This window comes from Rhynchophorus ferrugineus, unplaced genomic scaffold (genome assembly GCF_030347505.1).
Source record: "Rhynchophorus ferrugineus isolate W39M unplaced genomic scaffold, kcgeb_rfMv2 rfM5, whole genome shotgun sequence".
NCBI classification, from domain to species: Eukaryota; Metazoa; Arthropoda; class Insecta; order Coleoptera; family Curculionidae; genus Rhynchophorus; species Rhynchophorus ferrugineus.
The window spans coordinates 27,992,182-28,017,713 of record NW_027472584.1 but is presented as its reverse complement, the minus strand read 5'-3'; the positions used below and the strand labels follow the sequence as shown (position 1 = coordinate 28,017,713).

General features: G+C 30.1%; 1 protein-coding gene across 1 annotated transcript in view; it reads left to right on the top strand.

Moving 5' to 3' along the window:
- LOC143197138 (protein eva-1 homolog C) overlaps positions 1-23,866 on the top strand; it is an 82,268-nt gene extending 58,402 nt beyond the window's left edge. Inside the window, exons 2-8 of the mRNA XM_076405343.1 lie at positions 2,404-2,618; positions 9,004-9,142; positions 11,520-11,669; positions 15,555-15,698; positions 18,534-18,752; positions 18,874-19,058; positions 23,501-23,866. Of these exons, the coding sequence (XP_076261458.1) occupies positions 2,404-2,618; positions 9,004-9,142; positions 11,520-11,669; positions 15,555-15,698; positions 18,534-18,752; positions 18,874-19,058; positions 23,501-23,731 (1,283 nt within the window). The 3' untranslated portion in view covers positions 23,732-23,866. The remainder of the gene's footprint in view (positions 1-2,403; positions 2,619-9,003; positions 9,143-11,519; positions 11,670-15,554; positions 15,699-18,533; positions 18,753-18,873; positions 19,059-23,500) is intronic.
- The last annotated feature ends 1,666 nt before the right edge of the window (positions 23,867-25,532 follow it).

Below are 25,532 nucleotides of genomic sequence, written 5' to 3'. Positions count from 1 at the left end.
TGTAACTCTAAGACTGTACTTCTGTAACTCTTTCAATTTAATTTTTCCAATTCTTTTGTCAATTCTGTCTAATTCTATTGCAGATTCTTAAGTAAATTCTTTTAAATTATTCTACCAATTCTAATTCTCGTTGTCGCTGCATCGTGTTTTATCTCCTCAGTAGGCTTCTTGGTTGAGAACGGTGGTTCAAGAAACCGTTTTATAATATTTAAGAAATTTTATATTGTCTCAAATCATAATCACTTACCTATGTCACAAATATTACAAAAACCAGTTAAATGGTCTAATAAACTAGACCCCTAAACTATATAGGGTGGGGCAAAAGTCCCGCTACAGTTGTGTGATATTTACCTCAGTTTAGTTTTAACCATTGCGTTGTGTAGACGTTGAAATTTTATTATGAATAAATATACGCCACAAGAACGAGCAGAAATATTAGCGGCTACATTAATATTAAGTTATACGAGATGATTTAAAATATTTAATGTTCGTTTTTTTGATTTTTTCACTCATTAAATTATTTTTGAACCTTATTCGAGAGGTTTTGGAATTTTTCAGATCAATTCCTCTGGCACGATGGCCCTTCAGACTATTTTTATCTCAGGAATAAAAAAGTCACACGGTGTCAGTCTTGGCGAATATGAATGGTCACAATATTGATTTTTGCACCATAAGCAAGGAAATAGTGGATGCAACATTAAATTGATTATTAATCTAACAACTATTGACGTTAAACAAACAACATATAATGGATAATAACGATAATATCTTTGATTTGCCGTACATATACATACATACATATACATACATACATACATATATATATATATATATATATATATATATATATATATATATATATATATATACGTATACATGAATAATCATCGATTGTGTTTCCTTTTTTTCTCTTCTCGGTACTCCATATTGATATTTATGTTTGTTTACTGAAATTAAACATATTTTAAGACCTCTATAAACATATTTGATATCGGCTTTTAAATGAAATCGAATGCTCGATGTATAAATCATGATTAATATAGAACTCTTTGTATTGCTAACTGAGGTTGAAATTTACGAGTCGCTGGTTTAACCACACTACGTGGTCCGAATGTACTTGGAAATTTATTTAGGATATCATAAAATGTTTTAAATTATTACTCTTGTTTTTTCTCTTGTCGTCCGCAAGATACATAGACGCCCACAATGTATTTCAACTTGCTTTTTACCTCCATATATTATGAATAACATATTATACGTTTAATAGATTTGCTTAAATAAAATATGGGAACAACCACAAGTCTTTCTACCATAACAAGTCAATTTATATGCCGTTAATGAGTTCTATTTTAAAAATCAGAAAGAGCATTGTCGGGTGAATATTATATATTGTTTCATATGATATTTTCATTCAGTTTTGAATGATTTTCAGCTTCAAGGCATTCTGATTATCAGTAATAATAAGAGAATCGTTTCTGAAGCCAATAACTCTTTGATGACGTTTCGTCTAGTTCCTTTTTTCATTTTTTGTTTAATTATTATTCTCTTGTTTTATTCCTTTTTTGAATACATTGTAATGTTTTCCTCTGTATTCATTTAATATAGCGGCTTTTTTCTTCTTTATCTTCTTACTTTTTACTATTTTGAATTTTTCCTTCCTCTTATTTTCTCTTCACTATTCCTCATGATTAATTTTTCTAATAATGGTGCTTGCAATTCTTTGATCTACTTAGATTTGTTTAAATAAAATCTTACCATAATCAGTCAATTTATACATCGTTAATGAGTTTTATTTTAAAAATCAGAAAGGGTGAATATTATATAATGTTTCCTATGATATTCTAACTTAATTTTGAATGATTTTCAAAGTTTTAGGACGTTTTGATCGTCAGTAATAATAATATAATTGTTTCTGAAGCCAATAACTCTGAACTTTTGATGACGTCTAGTTCCTATTTTGTTTTCCTTTTTTCAATTTTTTATTCTCATGTTTAATTCGTTTTTTGAATTCATTGTATTGTTTTCTTATTCTATTTAATATATCTTTTTTTTTCTTCTTCATCTTCCACTTTTTTACGTTTTTGGACCCTTCCTTTATTTATTTTTCTCATAATTATTCCTCATTATCAATTTTTACCCCAATTATTTTGTCAACTATGGTTTTAGCAATTTTTTGTCCTGTTTGGTTTAGTTTAATTTGTATTTGTATTCTATTTATAGGTCTATAAACAATGATAGAGATAAATATTGTATATATAATGCTGTTAATTGTTCGTATTTGAATGAAATAGAGTTTAGGGAACATAATCGTTAACAAAAAATCTAGTTGTTTCAAAGTGTTACAATTGAAAGACAATGTCCCCAGAAAGAATACCTAATTCCAAAGTTTATTTTTATTTTCAGCGCTACTTTCAGCTACATTACGAACATATCAAACAGCAGGATGCGACAACGATATCGTTACTTTAAAATGTCCAGCAGGAACTAGCATTTCCGTGCAGATTGCTCAGTATGGGAAATCCTCATCTCACGGATTATGTGCTTCGGAACAAATGTCAACTGGTTTAGTGCTGAACGCTCCTGAAACTACAGTCTGTCTCCTACCTAATACAATACAGGTTAGTGTTTTCTATACCGATTCTCTATAGACAGTACATTCTCTCTCTATTTATAAACTGTATATATAGTCTATTCAATAAAATAGTGAACTCACGGCGTCAAATTTTATGGCGTCAAAACGTTGCAATGTTGCCGCATCAACTTTGACTTTTATTTCATTTTAATTTATATATTTTATCAAATATAATTTATTTTAACCTTATAGTACATATAATGCGTTTATTATCGAAGGACTACAGTTTCACAGCTTGTAGGTTAGAGTTGTCTTATTATATTTAAATAGAACTGTTTGCTACACTACGTTTATTTTTATGTTGTGGTATCCCCCGAAGGCATAATCCACCTAATTAACAATTATATATCCAAGTAAAGTATTTTCCTTTCATTAGAAAGTATATTTACCTTTTTACGTTTAGTTCTTGCTGTGTTTCCTTGTCCGGTCTTTTCAACATCATTGCATTTCTCCTTAGTTTCTTCCATTACTATTTGTGTAAATTTTCCTTCAAAAACTAGATTTAATCACTCTATTCTCCCTAATATATTTATCATTTCTGCAAAATAGCTAGTATTTCTTCTCTCCTCACCTACTTTAACCAAATGCTCATGTATATTCTGAATAATTACACACATATTTGTGCACATAAATCTTTCGGTCTCTATAATACGATTTTCTATTGTTATCTTATATTAATTATATGCTAATCTTTAGTTAGTTCTACCCTCATCCCTTGTCTTGCTATTGCCCAGATTGAATTATATCCCATATCCAGAAAGTTTCTTTCACTCATTGTCACGTTCTGAGCCACTAGTCAATCCAACAACTTTTACTATTTGTCAATTTCTTCTTCTGTATGTCTGATAGAGTCCATCCAAACCGAAGGGTCTTATACTGTAGACAATCCTTCTTTCCATATATTCAAATAGTTCTTGCTTGTATATCTCTCTCGCCCTGTATGTTCATTGTAATATTTCTTTGTGACACTTCATATCAGTTCGTGTGGATTGAATATGCAGTGATAGGGAGGAAGAGGAAGAAGAGGAAATTTATCCAAAACGCACCAAAACAACGTTATAACCTATAATTATTATCACTAGCTAATGCTTTGTAGAATTGTTAAGACATTTGGCAACCTGGCGAACATTGCGAGAACATGAGTTCACGGTTATTTTGAATAAACTATAAATTCATTTTGTCTGAGAACTTTTTTAGAAACTCTAAAACTTAAATAAGACCGTATTGTTATTTTTGTTTAATGTTAACAGTTTTGCTCGCTTAATTGTTACGAAATCGTTATGAAAAAGGGGGTAAATATTTCGCTATAATATTTCCAAAAACAATCTTCTGGCGTTTAGGTTTGACAAAATTTACCTTAAAATACTTTCGAACAAATAAGGAAAAAATTTTAGAAAGTAAAATTTTGTTGACACTCTTTCAATTTAAACGTTTTTGCCTTTACAAAAAGGGAAGTATTTACTTAACAAAATTACTTTTGCTTGTGTTTTCAAGTTTATATTTTACTGAGAGAAGGTTGATGTTAAATATTTAAATTTGATAAAGGTTTCTGCTATAAATTTCTCTCATTTTTTATCGAGATAGTTTACTTTTACGAGATAACAATCAAAAATTGGTACATTAGTCTTTGATGATGTTTTTACAGATAATTCTGAGTTAATTAACTTTAATATTTCAGTTTTTATATATAAAACAAGCGCAAAGTTAACCCTTCAATAAAATAGACGATTTATATAAAAACAGTGTTGTTATTCTCGATAAAATGAAAAAACATCTGGGAGTAATACGGTTTGACCACCCTATACTGACGTAATTTAACTCAAAATTTGCGGCAAAGAAAAAATACTCTTTTGAGTGTGTTTTGTATGGATCTAAATTAAAAACTAAAATATTTATACAGATCTGGAGGGGTTTATGATATAATAAACCAGTCAAATTCGAGAAATTCCCGAAAAAGTTTCTCAGTGGATTACGTAAATATGAACTGTATCAAATTTTAAAGTGGTTTTGAGGGAAAGCAAAGGTTTCTCTCATTCACTGTCGATGTTTTGAACGTACAAAAAAAAGTTGATGCAATCCTGAAGTTTATTTGTTCTCGTATTTTTGTTTTGTATAATTTATATTTGATTATAATGGTGTGGTAAAAAGAAATCCATTGTTTTTTTATTGTTTCATATTTCATACTCAAATAATTCCAACAAATTATGCATCCCACACGGTACATGAGAGAAAGAGGTGATAATCACTCGGTGCTAAGTCTGGACTATAAGGACCTCCTTGCCGATAAAGCTTCTGCACTTGATGACCTTGTCTTGTTGAAACACAATCATGTCCTAGTGACCAAAGTTTATTATATAATAACATTGTAGTATAAATAAAATAGTGACAAAGATGTTGGAATGTTATAAAATATCTTTTATTTTAACATCATAGTACATATAATGCATATATTATAGGACTGAAGCAACAGTTAATTTTACAGTCACAATAGTTTGTAGGTCAAAGTTGTTTTGTTATATTTACATTAAAATCTTTTCCAAATCACCTATGGTATCCCCTGGAGGTCTAATTCACCTAATTAACAATTGTATATCTTAGTTCTTGTTTGCTTCGTTTAAATAAAATTATTTTGATATCATTGTATTTATCCTTAGTTTCTTCTGTTACTACCTGTGTAGATTTACCATATCTACAAAACAGTTGGAATTCGTTCTTTCCTATCTTTCCTATTTTAACTAAATGCTCATATATATGAAATACTGAAATACAACAACAATGAACAATAACATACCTATCTATACACATACATCTTGCACACTCTATGATACGATTTTCCACAGTTATCCTATATTAATTATATATTTACCTTTTGTTGTTTCCAGTCTTTGTTTACAACCTCTTATTATCACTAATGTTTTTTGCAGACATTTGACAACTGAACTACTTTTGCAGGCTGTTTCAGTTACATATTAGAATATATCAAACAGTATTGTATCTCACTTTAACTCGAATAAAATGAGAAAGGAAATATTGTCTGGTATTAAAATTAATTTATAAACTGCAATAGGCAATACATTACACATCCTGATAACGAGTGTTCACTGCTTCTTTGGATAGTCTATAGATATAGTTTATTACAGATATTTATTGGAAAACCAATTCGGTGGTACATTAATCACGTAACATTAAAACAAATTTAATTAAAACACAAGTTTGAAAAACATAGTTAAGAGTCATATTCATCTCGTGAATGCCGGTTCAGCTTGCTAATAGCCCGATTTTCAGATGAGTCGCAACATTTTCAACCATCTTAAGTTATTTAATGTTTCCTCTTTGCCTGAGGCCACCAGAAGCTCCTGGAGACATTTAAATAAAATTTAAATGCTTTAAATTAGGCGACGACTTTCTTTATTCCCCCAAAGGGAATTACCTTCGCGTTTTAGAACAATACCTATGCTCTAATTTGCCTCATTCTGACCTAGTTGATCTTAGTTAAGTAACTTGAGACCATATATTTTTAATGGGATTTCGCGATATATGTTTAATGAGTCAAAAATGGAATTTATTACTACATAGATTTCTAGTATTTGAATTGTGTCTTTAATTAGTATATATATATATATATATATATATATATATATATATATATATACGAGGGTGGTTCAAATATGATGAAGACAAACGCTGTAGATGGCGCGCCTGTAAGTTTTAAAGGTAGTGGCTTCAGTATGTGATAGCTGGGTCCCTTACGAACGGTGTGACATAGTTTTTGTGGGGGGCGCATTTGTGCTACGACCTTATACTATATACGAATTGAATACCCTCCTTATTTACCAGATTTTTCCTTTTGTGATCTGAACAGAACAGAAACAGAAATACTCTAGACAAAACAATATTTAGTAGAATTCGTATTCAGACAGATCAAAATATTAAAGAATATAAATACTCGCTATGGAAAGTAATCGGACATATAGATGATCAATTATTAAAGTACCTCCTGCTGAAAAAGCTGCCATGAAAAGCAATCATCATGTTGACATATATATGCAATACTTATTAAAGCTGTTCGAATAATTATGTTTAAAAAACCTGACAAACTGACATAACAAAGTGGATCTTACAGGTCTTAAAATTACAATTTTGATAAACTGCTGTTAGAATGTATTAAACCATTTATAGAAATACCAAAACTCCAGTTGGTATTTCGAAATCATCACTCGGAAATCGACCAAGTACACAGAGTAACAGCGGCTGTTGAAAAGATATATGGAATATGGGGTTGCACCAAAATATCAAACCATCTAGTAACCCAAAGCATTCAAAACAAAGTTCTACGATTAATTACCAATACTTGTCGTTACGTTAGCAACGAAGAACGATGACCTCGAAATCAAGTGGATTAACGAAGTGATCCAAAATTTCGCCTTAAAATATGAAGTAATGTTGCTAAATTACAGCAATGTGGAAGCAATACAGCTACTGGACAATACGCAGGAAATCAGAGGATTGGAGCGAACTAAACCACACGAATTTTTATAGTGTATAAGTGTGTTTACACAAAATACATACTGATGTATTAATCCCTGTTTGCCTAATAATGCAAGTACAACATAATAGTAATAATAAATTAATTGGTAAATTCAGATAGTACTAAGCATATCTAATGTTAGATGTAATTCGAAAAAATTGTGTATCTGACTCTTTTTCGACATTATTTCTGAATTATGTATTTCTTGTATTTGCAGCAAAACCCTCGTATCATAATATCCATTAAATTTATTTTATTATAAATTTGAGCATTAATTTAAAATAAATTAAATAATGCTAAATAGGAATTGGTAATCAATATTGAAGTATTTATGTTTTGTAATTCAAAAAAAAAACGAAACCGATTTATTTCCTTTAATAAATTCACAAACTACATATTTTATTAATGCTAGTTTACGATATTGTCAATTAATTGCTATTATATTACAACATTTATAGCAAATTACATAAATAAATACGTTTATTTGTGTTTTACTTTACTGCTAGTTTTTGTTAAAACAATTATCTTGTATAGTTTTATATAACGAACAATGTTAACTTAATAAATGGGTCCTGGGTAAATCTTTACTAGTTTTATAACAAAAGAAGTTAATATGAATGCATATAAATTGGAGCCATGAAAGGCTTTATTGCGAATTTTGAATAAAAATGCGTATATGCTTAGGGATTATATTAACTCATTCCATGTGCTATACATCCCCGTAATTTTTTTCTGTTCCAAGTGGTTACGATGCCCTCATCCTTTTTAGTTGAGCTGTTTTTCCTTCTTTTTTTTTTTGGTAAAACGATCAATGTATTTACTGGAAGAATTTAGATTCAAGGAAAATATATAGAACACGTTTTTGATTAATAAACGCAACTTAGAATTGAAAATAAAAAATACCAGGGTTAAAGAACATTTTCTAGTAAGTTTATTTTCAAGAAAAATGAAATATTTACAATCCCATTACATCAGTCATCAGTAAAATGAAAATGTAGTCATATAAATGGGAGTGTCAAAACATCATGTTGAAATTTAAAAGAAAAAAATTGCCAGATATATATATTTTATTGTACATTTCCTTTTATAGTCAAATTAAATAAAACGTTTCTTTTTAAAGGAAAATTCTGTAAATTTTATGGGATAGTCAGCATTTGTTTTCCGCGCCATTTTTTAGGGTATTTACATATTCTTAGTCGTTTAGAGCAAAGGAAAGAACAGAATACAAATATATAATAATACGGATAAAATGTTTCTCCCTTATATTTACGTCCTCAAAATATGTTGTAGCTTATTTAATAATCAAATTATTCATATAATAAAGATGATTTAGCATATGTAATGGCTTTCGGGGAAAAGTAACTTTTTTTAAACGATTTTTTCATTTTTTTTAAGCGAATTTACTCATATAAATTTGATGAAATGACCGGGGTTTATAATTCAAAAATTCAAAATTCCCAAATTAGGTAGAAATATTCCCCTCAAAATTGTTTAAAAAATATTTATTTTAAGTTAGTTAAATTACTGAAGTTATCGTTTAAAATATTATTACAGGACATCACGTTGAAATTTGGTATTTTGAGTTTTTGTAGATGTGTTTCGAACCTGAACTATCAATATTTTTTTTACTATGATATGTTTCCCTACATTTTGAAATAAATGAATTTACCCGAAGATAGGGAAATTCCTGACAAATTGGCAACGCTGGACATTCTTTTGTTTTTCTAATTAAGCCGCAAATGTATCACTGTAAAATCCCAATACCATCCCCAGCCCATTAAACTTTGATGATAAATGATAACCATATAAAACGAGAACAGGTCATCTGATTCACGATACGTAGTATTCTTTGTTGCAGACTGTAGTGGAGGCTTGTCAGAAGAAGCGCCAATGTAAGTTCCAGACCTCTCCAACAACCTTCGGCGGTGACCCCTGTCCAGGCATACCCAAATACGTCGAAGTTGCTTACAAATGTAGACCTTGTGAGTTAATATGTTCATATATCTATTCCATATCAATGATGTGAAGTAGTTTTTGAGTTATAGAACTTCTTAACATTTTTAAAGTTGTCAGGTCACAACCATTCTAGTTTTTTCACTATTCTTGAGAAATTAATAGACATAATTACATTATAATCAAATGGATGGAATGGACTCTATGAAGGATACCAAAAACTACAACAAATTTTTCATTTGCATTGTTTCGTTATAACTTAAGATGTAGAAAATATTGATACGTTTTTTTAAATACATTTTTAAAATAAAACGATAATGATATAGGATTATTAAGCCTGATGAAGTTCAAGAGTAATATGTGAGTGAATAAAATAATATAGACGTGTTTTTTTCCTTCTTTCGCAACAAAATTACCGAAAAAGAAAGTTAGAAAAAGTGGGGGAATAAATTTTCCCGACAATACTCTGAATAATTGAATTTAATTCTTAGGATTCTTTAATTTATCGAAAACGAACTTAGTTGGCAAAATATTCAGCTTTAAATTATTTTGATATTTATGGCCCTGGAAACTTTCTAAACGTTTCTAAAATAAACCAATTAAAACAGTTAATTTTGTATAAGTATTCAATTTTATATGATAAACCTTTTTCTGGTTTAAAATAAAATCCCGATCGATTTCCCGTAGAGTTTTTAAAATCTAACAAAGAATGTTCTTTTGTCACCGTGTAATATTTTTAAAAAAATGTTGAAAAAACAATTTTCTAGGCTCTATTAATATTCACATGCTTGGTCCAACTTTTCCTCGAAATGTAATATAGAGAATATTTCCGACCATTCAGCAGTTTTGTCGTAAGTTCTTTCCAGGTTCTTGATTTTGAAAACAATGTTTCAGATTTCAATTAAATGGACTAAAGAATCAATATTTGTTTTAAAGAAAGGAAAGAAGATATATTGTAAATATTTTTAGCTTTTGAAACATAATAGTCGTAGATGCCTCGTTGTAAATGTAAATAGTTTTTCAATTTCCAGGACTTAATTGAAATTTTTTCTTGTAAATTTGTCTCTTGCTGATTATTTACAGAAAGACGTAGTAATATTGTTATTAAATTTAAAAAAGAGAATAAACAACAACAACTTTTTTGATCTCAAGTTTTCTTATATATAAAATACGTAAAAAGTCACACACCTAACTCATATATTGTTAAATATAGAAGTTACGAAAGAAGACTTTAACATTGTCTTCCTTTCATTCAAATTAAAAATTCACTATGCTTTGTTTCAAAAAATAATCAGTATTTCTTTTAACTCGCTTCTAATTAGATTAAATCTCAAAATAATTGGTTTTTGTAAAAAGTTTCAGGGAAAATCCACTTTATTTCGTTACAAAATAAAGCGAATATTTATATTTACATCATAGAAAATGAAGTAGGGTATTATTTTTAACGAAACCGGCTACCATTTACTATGCTCTTTGCAAAATTTTGATCGTAAAAATAAAATTAAATTGGCTTTATGCATATCTATTACAAAAACGGTTAATTAAATAAAAAAATTTTGAGGGTTTTACTCGAACACCAGAGTATTCGAATGATTCTCATATCAAAATTCCATGCATTTATCAAATATTTTTGTTCTAAGTCGTATTTATAAAATTTAAAACATTTTTAAACATTAAAATTTATTTTATCTCAAGAACTATTGGAAAAATGTTATTTATTTTATGTTATAATAATAATTTTATGTTATTTTTATTGTAATAATAGGTTGTGGAATTTGAAGGGATTTGTTTGAGTGTTTTTATACAGTGATATTCATATAAATTAAGTTCAATATGAATTTTTTGCTTTTTTGATCTTTTGTTGTTTTATTGGAACAAATCTGTTATCGAAGCTCATCAACACTTACAGTGACGCTACTCCGTCATATCTGAATTGTTGTTTTTTTGTTTCAACGATTTAAAAGTGCTGATTTGGATGTCAATGACAAAAAAAAACTTGGAGCACCAAACATCAAAAACAATGTATTGTAATGGAAATTCGATGAAAATCGAGCTCAAACTCTCAAAGGACTTTCAGCCAACTCACCAGTTGATGCATTAACAAGCAAACAAATAAGTCTTGCTGTGTATATGATATAGATGGGATAATCAAGGAGTCGTTGATTATCAGCTAAATAAAGCATGATCAGAATACATGCAAATCACTTAGAATATGTACAGTATTATAAATTGTATTTTTGTGAATGCAATAAGGCTTTTCGAGTATTGTTTGCACTAAAAATCTACAGTTTTACTTGTCGTCTACATTCAGATGATCAAAAATCTATTTTAAAAACTATACAAAATTCTGTCACTGTAAAAAAAACACTCTAACTGTAAAGGATGCAATTTTTTCTTTAATTTCAGATGAGTTTAGAAGCAAGGTAGCATGTGAGAATGAAAGGATACAGTTGAAATGTAACCCAAACTCCAGAATAGCTGTTTATAGCGCCAGCTATGGAAGAACACAGTACGAGAGCATACAATGTCCACAGCCTCAAGGAGTTCCTGAAGAAAGTACGGTTAAAATCGAGGATACGTTACTTCTCAGTCATTTTCGGATTTGGCGGATACGCTTATGGAGCTTTATTCATGGCGCATGTGTAAATTTTTTATGTACATTTATATATATACATATATATATATATATATATATATATATATATATATATATATATATATATAAGCAGGTAGATAGGGTCAGGAGGTAAATAAAAATGGTAAAATTTTAGAAAAAAACACATTTTATTTTTAAAAATATTGAATAAAATGAAATAATACAAATATAATTAATATATGTCCAGCCGTTCCATTTTTATAAAAACATCATATTACACATTATTACTTTTATAAATAAATATACACAAATTTGATAAATACTTGTATTGTACATTTACTAGCCTAAAATGAATTAAGGAATGAAGGATTATCGTAATTTTAAGCTGAAAGAAATCTCGGTCAATACATCATTTCATCATTTATTTACTTATACTCTTATATAATAATGCACTGTATTTTCCTTGTCATTATATCATTAGGGTATCATTTATAGTTTTATATTTTGTTTATTTGATCCAGGTCTACTTTTGTTAGCAAATTTAATTACTTCATAGTATCACTGTACACTATTCTTACATCTTAGCAAAATGCGCTCTAATTTCTTCTTCTCTGAATTTCACATTCTTCGACTTCTACAGTATTTGCTACTATTCTTGACGGACAAACCTCATTAATGACTTGACGACTACTTCCAACACAACAGGAATCATTTTCTTCTCCGTTCTTGTTATCATTAAATTTTGGCATATGTTGGATACCTATTCGATGCCGTTGAAAATGATGTGTTATAAATTTGGCAGCTAATCTTCCCACTATAAATAAAATTGAAGCTGTTTGGATTTTATCACTTTTAAAAATACAACCTTACATTCTGCACTTACCCTCGTTCTTTCATATCTTAAAACCAATTTATGTTAAACCGCCAAGAATAATACAACAATTTAATTATTATTACCGTAGAATTATTAATATAACACAAAATCTAAATATTCTAGACTTTTTTGTTGTTTTGACTTAGCAGCAAGCAGGATAGTGCGCATGCACCAAAGCCGGAGATGACTGAAGAGTAAAGTATCCTTTAGAATCGATCTCGTTATAATCGACAAACTGCCTAGAAACTTTTACAACACACGAAATAATACTAGGCAAATATTTTACTTACACATACGAATTACTAACGAACAATAAGTTAAATCTGAAACATATTCGGAGCACAAAAAGGTTTTAATCACGATACAAACTTAGCGAAATAGTTTTGCCACATTATCTCGGTAATAAGCTATTTAAATTAGTTCCAAACAAATTAGGATACTGCATTAAAACTATTTAGAGGTCGTAAACATCGATACCTCATCGAGTTGTAATTTAAATTCGCTAACTTATTAAATACTCTCTATGCTAACTTGTTTTGAACGATCTTATTTTCGTTAAAATTAATGAACAGTGGAGATCAAACAGAAACAACAACAACAATTTCATTCTATATATAGAGAGAGTCTTAAATTTTGTGTTTTAAACGAAATATAAACTCAACCACTATACACGCCTGATCTAGCTCTTCGTGATTTTTTCTCGTTATTTTACCAGTGTAATGATACTTAAAAGATTTGATGAATTAAAAGGTCATGTGTAATTTAAAATGTTTGGATACTATTGACATATAATATGTTCGTTTTAAAAACTAGATCAATGTGCTATTTAGTTAAACTCGAAGGAAAAGTTCTTCCTAGTAAGATTTTGAAACTTTCTCAACTTTTTCCGAGCTAGAGCGAGAGAGAGATTTGAAAGTATGAAACGTAGTAATTAGAACTTTTCATGTACTTTTTCATTAGCAACTTTTTAAACCAATAACGAGGATTCACGAGGTCGAACTTCGATGAAAAATCGCATCACCGGTTAGTGGAATTGAAATACCAAACGAAGATATATCTGAAAAATAAGGATAATGCGTATGCGTATTAAAATATTTGCATAATTTTTAATTAAGTTCGTTGTTTGTGTTGATCAAGTTTTCGATTAGCCTTATGGGAAGCATTACCGTGTGATAATTTCTTGACTTGAGTCGCATTTGCATAATAAAGGGTGTCCCAACATTGCAGATTTTAATTTTGCAGTCATTGGTAAAGTGCGAATAATAAAAAACACATAAAATAGATAGTTTTAATTACAATTATAAATTATAAATATTAATGTTGGGACACCCTATATATAACAATGGTTTATTGTGATATACAATTCAGCAGTTTATTCAAGAAATTTTCTTTTTCGATAAGAGCTAATATTTTAGCCATACAATAACAAGTCAATTGAAAAGTCCCCGGCCTGACACATAGATGATGCTACTAGAATTAAATCCATATGTTTTTTAGTTAACCCTAACCCTCAAGAGGTGTTTGTATAAATTTGCCAGCTGTCGGATCATTAGTTTGTGGATTATAGCATTTTGACTGAGGCAACTTTTGTTATTGGGAAACAAAGGGATAAAAAGGAAACAAAGGGATTGCTTTTTGAAGCGAAAAAATACAGTTGAAGCAAAAACCTGACTTGATGTCGGGTTTCCGCACACTGTCCCAGGAAAATCAACTATCAAGAATTGGTATGTTAAGTTTAAACGTGGTGAAATGAGCACTGAAGGGGGTGAACGCAGTGGACGCCCAAAAGAGATTGTTATCGACGAAAATATTTTTAAAATTAACAAAACTATTTTGAATGACCGTAAATTAAAATTGAAAAAGATATCAATTGAACATGTAAATTATACTATTCACGAATATTTCGGTATGAGAAAGCTCTGTGTAAAATGGGTGCCGCGCGAGTTCACTTTTGACCAAAAACACCGACGAGTTGATGATTCGGAGCAGTGTTTGAAGATGATCAACCGTAATAAACCCGAGTTTTTGCGCCGATATGTGACAATGGATGAAACATGGCTCCATTATTTCACTCAAAAGTCCAATCGACAGTCATCCGAGTGGACAGCATACGATGAACCCGCTCCAAAGCGTGGGAAAACGCAATAGTTGCCTGGCAAGGTTATGGCGTCTGTATTTTGGGATGCGCATGAAATACTTTTCCTTGACTACGTTGAAAAGAAGGACAATCAACAGCGAATATTACATAGCGTTATTGGACCGTTTGAAGGACGAAATCGCCGAAAAACGGCCGTAGTTGAAGAAAAAGAAAGTGCTGCTTCATCAAGACAATGCACCGTCTCACAACGATGGCAAAAATCCATGAATTGGGCTTCGAATTGCTTCCTCATCCACCGTATTCTCCAGATCTAGCCCCCAGCGACTAATTCCTGTTCTCAGATCTCAAAAGAATGCAGGCTGGGAAGAAATTTTTGTCGAATGAAGAGGTGATCACCGAAACTGAGGCCTATTTTGAAGCAAAGGACAAATCGTACTACTAATAATGTATAGTAATAATGGCATCGAAAAGTAGGAGGGTCGCTATGATCAGTATATCACCCTTGAAGGGGATTGTGTTGAATAAAATAACTAATTTTGCCAAAAAATGTGCTTTACTAACTGGACCGGGAACTTTTCAATTGACTTGTTAATACGTGACGTGAACCTGGTATTCCTAGTTGGTTTCCAGAGCTATTCTCCAGATTTAGTGCCCTTAAAACATCATAAAAATTAACTGGTAACAAGATAGTAAAATCAGACTTGGAAGCCACCAGTAATATTATGTTTTGCCTTTATCGAACGACAAAACTTACTGAACAATCTTCTAATTAAAATATTCATAAGCTGGAAGGTGCATCCGCGATATTAAATAACCGAAAAAAAACAACCAGTTCATTCTTTCTAAATATAATTTATTTAAATTTATTTATAGCTTGTTTAGCCAGTTATGCAACTGAATCTGTAATGCATATTTGCCATGGAAAAAGAAGCTGTGATATATCAGCGGACATAAGAACCTTCGGCAGTCCATGTAAGCCACAATCACGAATGTATCTCAAAGTTATTTATACCTGCGGTAAGTTTAATATTATTATTTTAGTTTTATCCCTCAAAATTGACTCACCGTCCATATTCAGGTCTTTGTTATTTAGTGTCGTTTGTATTTTTTTCTAGAAAATCCGTTGTAAAAATATAACAGGCTATCTATCGATTTGATATCCAATATTCCTAATAGTTATCCAAGATATATGCCACAATATAAAACGTTTTTTTTTTGTTTAATCTGAGGTTTTAATTTAAATGAAACAAATTGTGTATTTTATCACTATTTAACTCATTAATTAGCAAAGTATTCGATCATCAGATAGATATCTGGTTAGTCAGTGATCGAAATAAGTAACAATCAATCAGTATTCGTCATTTTAATTTATCTATATCTATTTATCTACATCTTCATACTCTTCGGTCAGTATATTTACCATTTTAGTATATCTATATATTTCATAATAGTAGAAATACTGTTCAGTTCATCTGCTTGTTACATCTATATCTATATCTTCATAATAATGAAAATAATTTTCAGTCAGTCTGTCAATATTTTTAATATATCTTAAATTTATATCTACATCATTATAAGAATATAACTACTTTTTAAACAGTATATATATTAACATTCTCAGTAGATCTGAATTCTGAGCAGCTGAATATGTATCTTCATAATAATAGAAAGACTATTCAGATATGTAGCAAATATAAATCACAATCAACAATGTATCTTAAAGTTATTTTATTTACCACAGTTATGTGGTAACTTTTATTATCTTATTTTAGTCTCATACCTGAAAATGAAGTCACCGTCCATATTGAGGTCTTTATTATTTAGTGTCGTTTGAGTTTTTTCGAGAAAATCTGTCGGAAAGAGTCGCGAGGATATATTTCCATGGTTTGTTGTTTATTGTATATGCCGCAGTGCAAACTTTCGATTTATCACTGCCAGAATCGTTTAGCTTTTCCCCCCCGGCAACCAACACTATTTACACATTTTTTACACACTCTGGTCTGTATTATATTTCGCGAAGCGGGCTTTTGCGAGTTCATATGTGAGGCAAAAATTATTTTTGCTTATTTAGACAGACATTCTTCTAATGATGAAGAGTTAATCCATATATCATTTAGGGGATTGTTGATTTGACTTCCCTCGGGCGTTTTTCGCCGTACAGTTCAAACATGCTCCCAAAAAAAGTGTGAGACAGAAAAAGCTGAACTTTTTTTTTTGTACGTGGGGAAGCTAAATAAAGGAAGACAATTCTAAACTTCCGATAAACCATTAATAATTAGAAAATTAATTGAAACCTGTCGTGTTCCAAACCACAATTACTACGGTGTCCTATTCAAACACTATCTTGTTAAATGCTAGTTTCTCACTGTTTGATGTAATATTAAGTAATCCAGATACGCTAGTAATTGAACAAGTTAAATCATTTATATTATACTTTTATCAAGTTTCAAATTAATTGTCAATCATTATTCCGCATATTTTTTCTTCATGATTCATTTTATTATCACTAGCCGTTACTTTTATTAAATACTTCATTTGTTATCTCTTTAGCATATCTAAGATGTTTGCGAATTTTTGTATATATCTTATGTATATACAAAATAATAATAAATAATAATTGAGAAAACTCTTCAGTTAGTCTTTTCATCCCTTTCGTATATAAAAGAGTTTTATCTAACAGGTCAATTGAAAAGTCCTCGGCCTACCATGGTAAAACAATTTTTTTTTTAGTAAAAGTAGTTTTTTTATTCAACATAATTCCCTTCAAGGGTGATACACTGATACGATAGTGACCCTCCACTTTTCGATACCATTTTTGTAGTACGATTTGTCCTTTGTTCCAATATAGGCTTCAATTTCGGCGATCACCTCTTCATTCGACGAAAATCTTCAGCAGTAGGAAATAGTCGCTGGGAGCCAGATCTGGAGAATACGGTGGATGAGGAAGCAATTCGAAGATCAATTTATGGATTTTTGCCATCGTTTTCACTGACTTGTGATACTTTCTTTCTTTTTCTTCAAATGCGGCCGTTTTTAGGCGGTTTCGTCCTTCAGACGGTCCAATAACGCTATGTAATAGTCGCTGTTGATGGTCCTTCCTTTTCAATGTAGTCAATGAAAATTATTCCATGCGCATCCCAAAATACAGACGCCATAACCTTGCCAGCAGACTGTTGCGTTGTTCACCGTCTTCGGTGCTCATTTCACCACGTCTAAACTTAGCATACCAATCCTTGAAGGTTGATTTTCCTGGGTCAGTATCCGGAAACTTGGCATCAAGCCAAGTTTTCGCTGCAACTGTATTTTTTTGCAAAAAGTAATATATCTTCAACACGCGAAATTCCTTTTTAACCATTCTTTTCACAATAACAAAAGTTGCTTCACTCAAAATGCTATAATTCACAAACTCATCATCTGACATCTGTCAAATTTATACACGCATCTTTTGAGGGCTAGGGCTAACTAAAAAACATATGGATTTAATTCTAGTAGCGCCATCTATGTGTCAGGTCAGGGACTTTTCAATTGACCTGTTATATCTATATCCTCACGGTTATGTGATCAGTCAGTCCTTTAATAAATCTATGAGTAATATCTGTATTTTCATAATAATGGAAATGCTTTCTAATCAGTCTATTCATCTTTTTAGAGCATCTAAAAGTTTATTTCAATTTCAACAAATTAGACAAACTTATATAATACACTTTTATTCGTTTAATAACAGATATTTGACATAAATATAGTTCCCAGAGTAACCGATAACATTAACTGATAGTCCACAAGGATATAAATAAAAATATTCAGCAGAAATTACTAGGATTATGTTCAGAAAACATACTATATTTTTTACAGTACCTAGGCGAATACTTAAAGATCAATACGATGGTCCTTTGGAGTCAGACGAAACACCTGAAGATGACAACGACATCGACGTGGATGAAAATGAAAGAGAACATATACGAGAGTCAGCAGTATCTCCTGTTGTGCCTAAATTAGATAACAATTTTATCGATAATTCTACTAAAACTAATATAGGATCCGATAATAAAAACCTGTACGGTTTACGGTTTGGTAAATATGAGTTTCTCATAAAAAATAGTTTGAAAATTTCTATTATCGAACTAATTATGATTTTCAATCTATTTTTAGAGCAATATTTGATGTTATATAAACATAATGTGTTTTATTTCAGAAATTCACAGGAGTTACATTGTCTATCTAGTTGTTAGTGTAGTGACTGTCGTGTTGTTATTGATAAGTTTTCTAGTTGGTCGAACTTTATTGCAAAAACATCGAACGCAGGGAGAAGCCAAATTTTACACCACCAGCATATCAGATCATACTCTCGCCAATGGATTCACTGACGACATTAGTGAGGTGTGTATGTCCTTTAGATTTACCCTATAACCCTAACTCCATCGCTTTATGACATCGCATTGTCTTTATTCTACGCTCGGTTGGCCAGATAATATTGCTACAACTTATCTATCGATTTGATATATCGCTAATCCAATATTCCTAATAGTTATCCAAGATATATGCCACAGTATACAGGGTTTTTTTTAGTAAAGGATGCTTGAAATTTTACTATAAATGAAACAAATTGTGTATGCTATCATTAATTTTTTATTTAACAATGTATTCGATCATCAGATAGATAGATAGGTTTAATTATCTGGTTAGCCATTGATCGAAAGAAAGTCAGTACTGACCTTTTTAATATATCTATAAGTTGGATTATTTTTATATACATCGGCATAATAATGGGAATACTTGTCAGTCGGTGTATTAATCTTTTTAGTAAATCCCAAATTTATATCTATATCTTCATTATAATAGAAATATTCTTCAATCAATATATTCACCTTTTTAGTAATGTTCATCAGTAAGTTTCATAATAATAGAAAAACTGTTCAGTTCATTTCTTTGATATATCTAAAAGTTATATCAATATTTCCATAATAGTTTGAATACTTGTCAGTCAGTCTATTAATTTTTTCAATATATCCCAAATTTATATCTATATCTTCATAATAATGGAAATAGTTTTCAGTCAGTCTATTAATCTTTCTAGTATACCTCAAATGTATATCTATATCTTCATTATAATAGAAAAATTCTTCAATCAGTATATTCACCATTTTAGTAATGTTCATCAGTAAGTTTCATAATGATAGAAAAACTGTTCAGTTCATTTCTTTGGTATATCTAAAACTTATATCTATATTTCCATAATAGTTTGAATACTTGTCAGTCAGTCTATTAATCTTTTCAATATATTCCAAATTTATATCTATATCTTCATAATAATGAAAATAGTTTTCAGTCAGTCTATCAATCTTTCTGGTATACCTCAAATGGATATCTATATCTTCATTATAATAGAAAAATTCTTCAATCAGTATATTCATCATTTTAGTAATGTTCATCAGTAAGTTTCTTTATGATAGAAAAACTGTTCAGTTAATTTCTATGGTATATCTAAAACTTATATCTATATCTCCATAGTAATGGGAATACTTGTCATTCACTCTATTAATATTTTTAGTATATCTCAAATTTATATCAATATCTTCATAATAATGGAAATAGTTTTCAGTTAGTCTATCAATATTTTTAGTATATCTGAAGTTTCTATCTATATCTTCATAATAATAGAAATACACTTCAATCAGTTTATAATATATGTTCATAATAGTGGAGAAAACCTTCAGACAGTAGATTCACCTTTCTAATAGATCTAAAGTCTATATCCATGTCTTCATAATAATAAAAAGATTCTTCAGTTCATTTCATTGGTATATTTAAAAGTTATGTCTATATGCTCATAATAATGGAGAAACTCTTCAGTCACTGCAATCCAATATTCCAAACAGTTATTTAAAAGTTATATCTATATCTTAATAATAATGGATAGTCTTCAGTCAATCTATTTATCTCTTGAATATATCTAAAAGCTTGATCTTCATGATAATTCTTCATGACTCTCTTCGGTTATTTAAAAGATAATTGATTCTCAAATTGACGGATCCAATTATTTAGTTCCTGATCTGTCATTGATTGAAACATATGATAGTCAGGGGAAACTAGGTCTGGATAATAAAACACATATATTATTGACTCATTAATGTCTTATTATATTTTGTTAGTTAGTTTCGATTTTTGTAATGGATAAAAAGATGGAACAATGAATTTCTACTATGAACATTTTAACCACCATTCCATCTTTTTGAGGAAATAAATTAAAACTGATTTTTACCTAATAATGTTTCAGACGATACGAGATTTTGTTCGTTCCTTGTTTTAAAGGCGAATGCATTTCCAAAATGGAATAGTTGGAAATGTTTCGCTTTCATATAAATATAAAAGCTTCTCTTGATCAAGGAAATAAATATGAGGATACATTTTTCAATTTATGTTTGCATTACGTTTTATAAGTTCAAAGATTTTATATTGAAACAGAATATGAAATGAACCGTTACCATAAAACTTGTAAATTTTCGTTTCCAGTCTTGATCTAAGAATGCCTTGATTATTAAGTTTTATTATTTTACAATAAACAAAATGGATTTCGATTTTACGACAGTTTTTTTTCCGGTGTTAAAAAAAGGTTTAGTTAATATTACAGAAACAATAAAAATAGCGAATGAAGAAGAATTTTTATGATGGTCCCTCTTGAGAGGAAATTGATTTATGGAAATATTTCCATGTTTTCCATTGAGTCTATAACATCATTTCCCCTCGACAAAAGCCGCCCTTAATATTTTAACGCATGTGGTATTCATGCTCCATATGGGCAGATTCAGCTTTTGTTTAATAAAGTAGGTAGCAAATTTTGGTAGAAAAGGAGTGCCTGTTCAGCAAATAAGGTTATTCCTCGATGAAAAATGAATATTGAAAGAGGGAATTTATTTATGTTTAGAACATTTCTTGAATTTTAATTTCGCGAAGGCTGATGGCGAAACGCTGAAATCTTAATTATAAACCGCGTAATCTCATTTTGTATAAATAGAGAGGGAACAGGTAAAATATTCCGCAATTCTTTACTGACAGCTCTTGTTTATGGAACACGCACACTTAAGAAAGGGCCAGCGGTTCCTTTATTTATTTAATATAACAAATAAATAACGTTTCCTTTATTAAAATTTACTAAATTACTAGCAGACTCCACAGACAGGAAAAAATATATTCAATGACGTGTAAATGGCAAAATCTCACATTGACACGAAAACTACCGATGGTAAGCGTGTACTTATCGTACTACTGAAAGTAGCCATTACTGAATATGACCACAAAACTAAAACATCCTACGGAACATTTCGTTGATGATCAATAAAAACAAAATTGAAAATTCATTAGGGAAATTGTAATAATTGCCTTTGGCCAAGTATATTTTAAAATATGACCTTGTAATTAACTTTGTTTACCCACTTTTGTCGCAGTCAGAGTACTCACCAGACATAGCACCTTTTGAAAAATAAAAAAGGTATTTTTTTAGAATTTATGACATAGGCTAGGGTTATGTATGAAAAGGTTTATATGGATTTTATGCCATTTTTCAGAGCACTTGGTAATTTCTACGACAAATAAAACAAGTGAAATTGTGCTCCATCTCCATCCTCTAGTATGGTATTGCTTGAAAATCAGCATCCTTTTGTTGATGTTTAATTTCAATAGGGTAATAATTTAATTAGGCTTCAACTGTATTAATTGACCCTGAATCAAACATACCACCTGAATTTTCATCAAAATCTTCAAGCATAGCTCTGACGCATCTCAAATTCTTGAATTCTTTAATTAGTTCAACAACGAAAACAGTTTGTTTACTCTAAACTGTTTTTTTGGTTGATAAAAATTGTAATTTTAATCCTGATATAAAAGCAAATTTTTTCTTTTAATGAAATGTTACTAAACAAAATGGCCACCAATATAAATATTTTGTTAGACGTCACTCAAGAAATAATTACTAAAGTTTTCGGGTATTGAAAGGATATTAGGTAGATCCTAAAGGCGAATTGAGATAGGAATTCGGGTTGGATACCGAGCGATTTGTTGTTGTGGTGGTAGACACTGAAACAATTACATGTTGGTATGTTATTATTAAAAAAAAACCTCCACAAACATCTCTTGGAAATATATTAAATATTGAAAGAGGGAAACATCCCAAATTATTTTTAATACAGCTGAATGTATTATTGTTATTAAATGTTTTTCGTTCAATATATATATATATATATATATATATATATATATATATATAAGGTGTTTGTTGGGTTGGACGAAAATATTCCTCAATAACTTCATCAGAGAACTTTACGAAGCCAAAACATATTAATATATTAGGCGATTGAGTGTATTTTGATCAACGATATTTATTGGTGAAAAGGCAAAGTATCAATGAAAAAAAAATTAAGCAACCTAATCTAACCTGAGCCACAGTCAATGCTATTTTAGCGAAAACAGCTTGTAGCAAGAGAAGAATTTAGCAAAATCTTTTTATACAGCAACATCTAATAAACAGTAACTTATAATAATAGCAGTTGGTACAAATGTAATGAACTAAACAGATCCAGCGTCTTTCTGTTTATATTAGAACTATTATAGTACCAAATTAAAAGCAATAAAATTGACTATAGACTACAAATAGAGCAATTCATTTGGTGATATACAAATTAGTATCTATGTATTCAACCAACAAAATCAATAATATTTTATTAAAAGGTACCTGCTGCTGTAAAAAAAACTATTTGGTTACTAACTTAACACTGATAACCTATTTTGTACTAAAGTTTTGTATTTTCACTGTTTTTTTCTAATAGGTTGATGTTGATATTGATCTACAAACAACTTTACCCATGACTACGCCCACAGTAACGGTTCATCCACTCCCCATGGGTACCGTAACTGAAATAGTGAGGTACCCAGAGTACCCGTCTCACCTTCACACATACTCTCACACCTTTCGTAATTCACCCGGTGCTATACACGATGACATGGTACCATCCAGGAATTTGCGATCGCCCAGCACCAGCCAGTACTACTATGGATGACCAGAGCCTTCGGGTACTGACGTAGTACCCCGAATAGTACAGGAGACCAGAGAGGAGAAAAGGAGCAGCAGTTTTGCGTGTCAAGAGCAACGTACTTATTGTTTTTAAAACGAAACTCGTTTATAATTATATGTGATGTTGAATAGAATTCAAAAAAAAATAAGGCGGTATACTCTCTTTAGACATATATATTGTACATATGAACTGTTTGAAAGTCTGTATTGATGTTTATATTTTTTTAATAAAAAAATTCGATCTCAACATATTTTTATTTATGATACTGTCATAGTCCCGTAATACTTTCGTTTTTATTCGACGATTTCGAAGAAAAAAAAATGCGTAATGAAAAATATCCCGTGAAAATGTTACTTAGGAAAATTAATTCTTTGGATTTCGTTGCGTTTTGCACAAAATAAATTGTCGGCATTTTACAACACCCAGTAATCAATACTCTCTAGAACTTAATCCCTCCGTTCTAATGAGCTAGAGTAAGATAGTAAATTAATGCCCAAAAAGTTTCCCAGAATTATATAATCGCGCGCCATTTTCTATATACATTCGTAACATTCGCATAATCCTTTATTAGTTGGTTCCTTATTTTAAGCTCTAGGAACATATTAGATTTTAGTTTAGTATTAAAGAATATATATATCGTGTATTTATAGATTTTTGGACTTCTTTGGTTATCTTAGTCAACACACCATTGTACAGAGGAATTTAACTATTTCAATATAAAATGCTGAATAAAAATATGAATCTTCAAAGTAGTATCATCAATAAAAAACAACGTGTTCAAACATCTGGCTAATAATATCAGAAAATAAGTGAATTGGAACATCCACTCTATACGCCAGATTTAGTTCCCTCTGACTGGTCCTCATTAAGATGTAAACGCTAAATATGATACTCAACTGTTTAATCTATAGACATTTAAATCGCTTTATTACAAATATTCGACGGATTTTCGAATGACTTGCACTTGCTTCCAAGAAATGCTTCACAGTGTCTCAATTTCTCACGGGATGGGAACAGTAAGCGAAACAAATTTAAAATTTCTTTTGGTACACCTCGTATAACGTTATTCAATTTATGTACTCATTAATCTTGCCCAACATTTAAATTTAGTTCTAAAAATCTATCCTGAAGGAGTTTTCATTTAAGCAATTTAGGTTCCCAACCAGAATTTTTACGACACAAACCGGGTAAGTAAAAGGAATTAATATTACTTCTCGTATACTTTGATAACAGGGTAATATTTCATTAAGATATAACTTGTTTTGACTGAATTTACAAAAAAAAATATAAAGAAAAGTGTATCAATCAATCATATTTATTAAAATACTTTCGTTTTTCTTTGGGTTTCCTAATTATTTTTTGTTATATTTCAAAAAAAAAACTCAAGGAAATTCATCAATTTGAACTAATATCATAAATTATCGAACCAAAAAACGTTAGTTTTGGCTGTTATCTCGTAGAATACAACAACAAAGGAATTAAAAATTAAATGTTTCGGTATACAAACAATCTCTAATGAATGTTTTCCTTGTTTGCATCAGATAAGTGTTGTTAAACAAGTGAATGCTGGAGCGTTTCGATGTAGCAGCTCGAGTTTAAAAAGGATTTGAAGTAATTAAACATACTAGTTACCGAAAACCCTAACTACTGAATTTTGGTATGACTTCTCGTTCATTTCGGATAAACTGTGCTCGAATTTTCAGCAATAACAGCAATTAGCGCATGGTTTTTGTATATTCTATGGTTTTTTAGGTTAAAATCGATTTAAATATTTGCATTTTATATT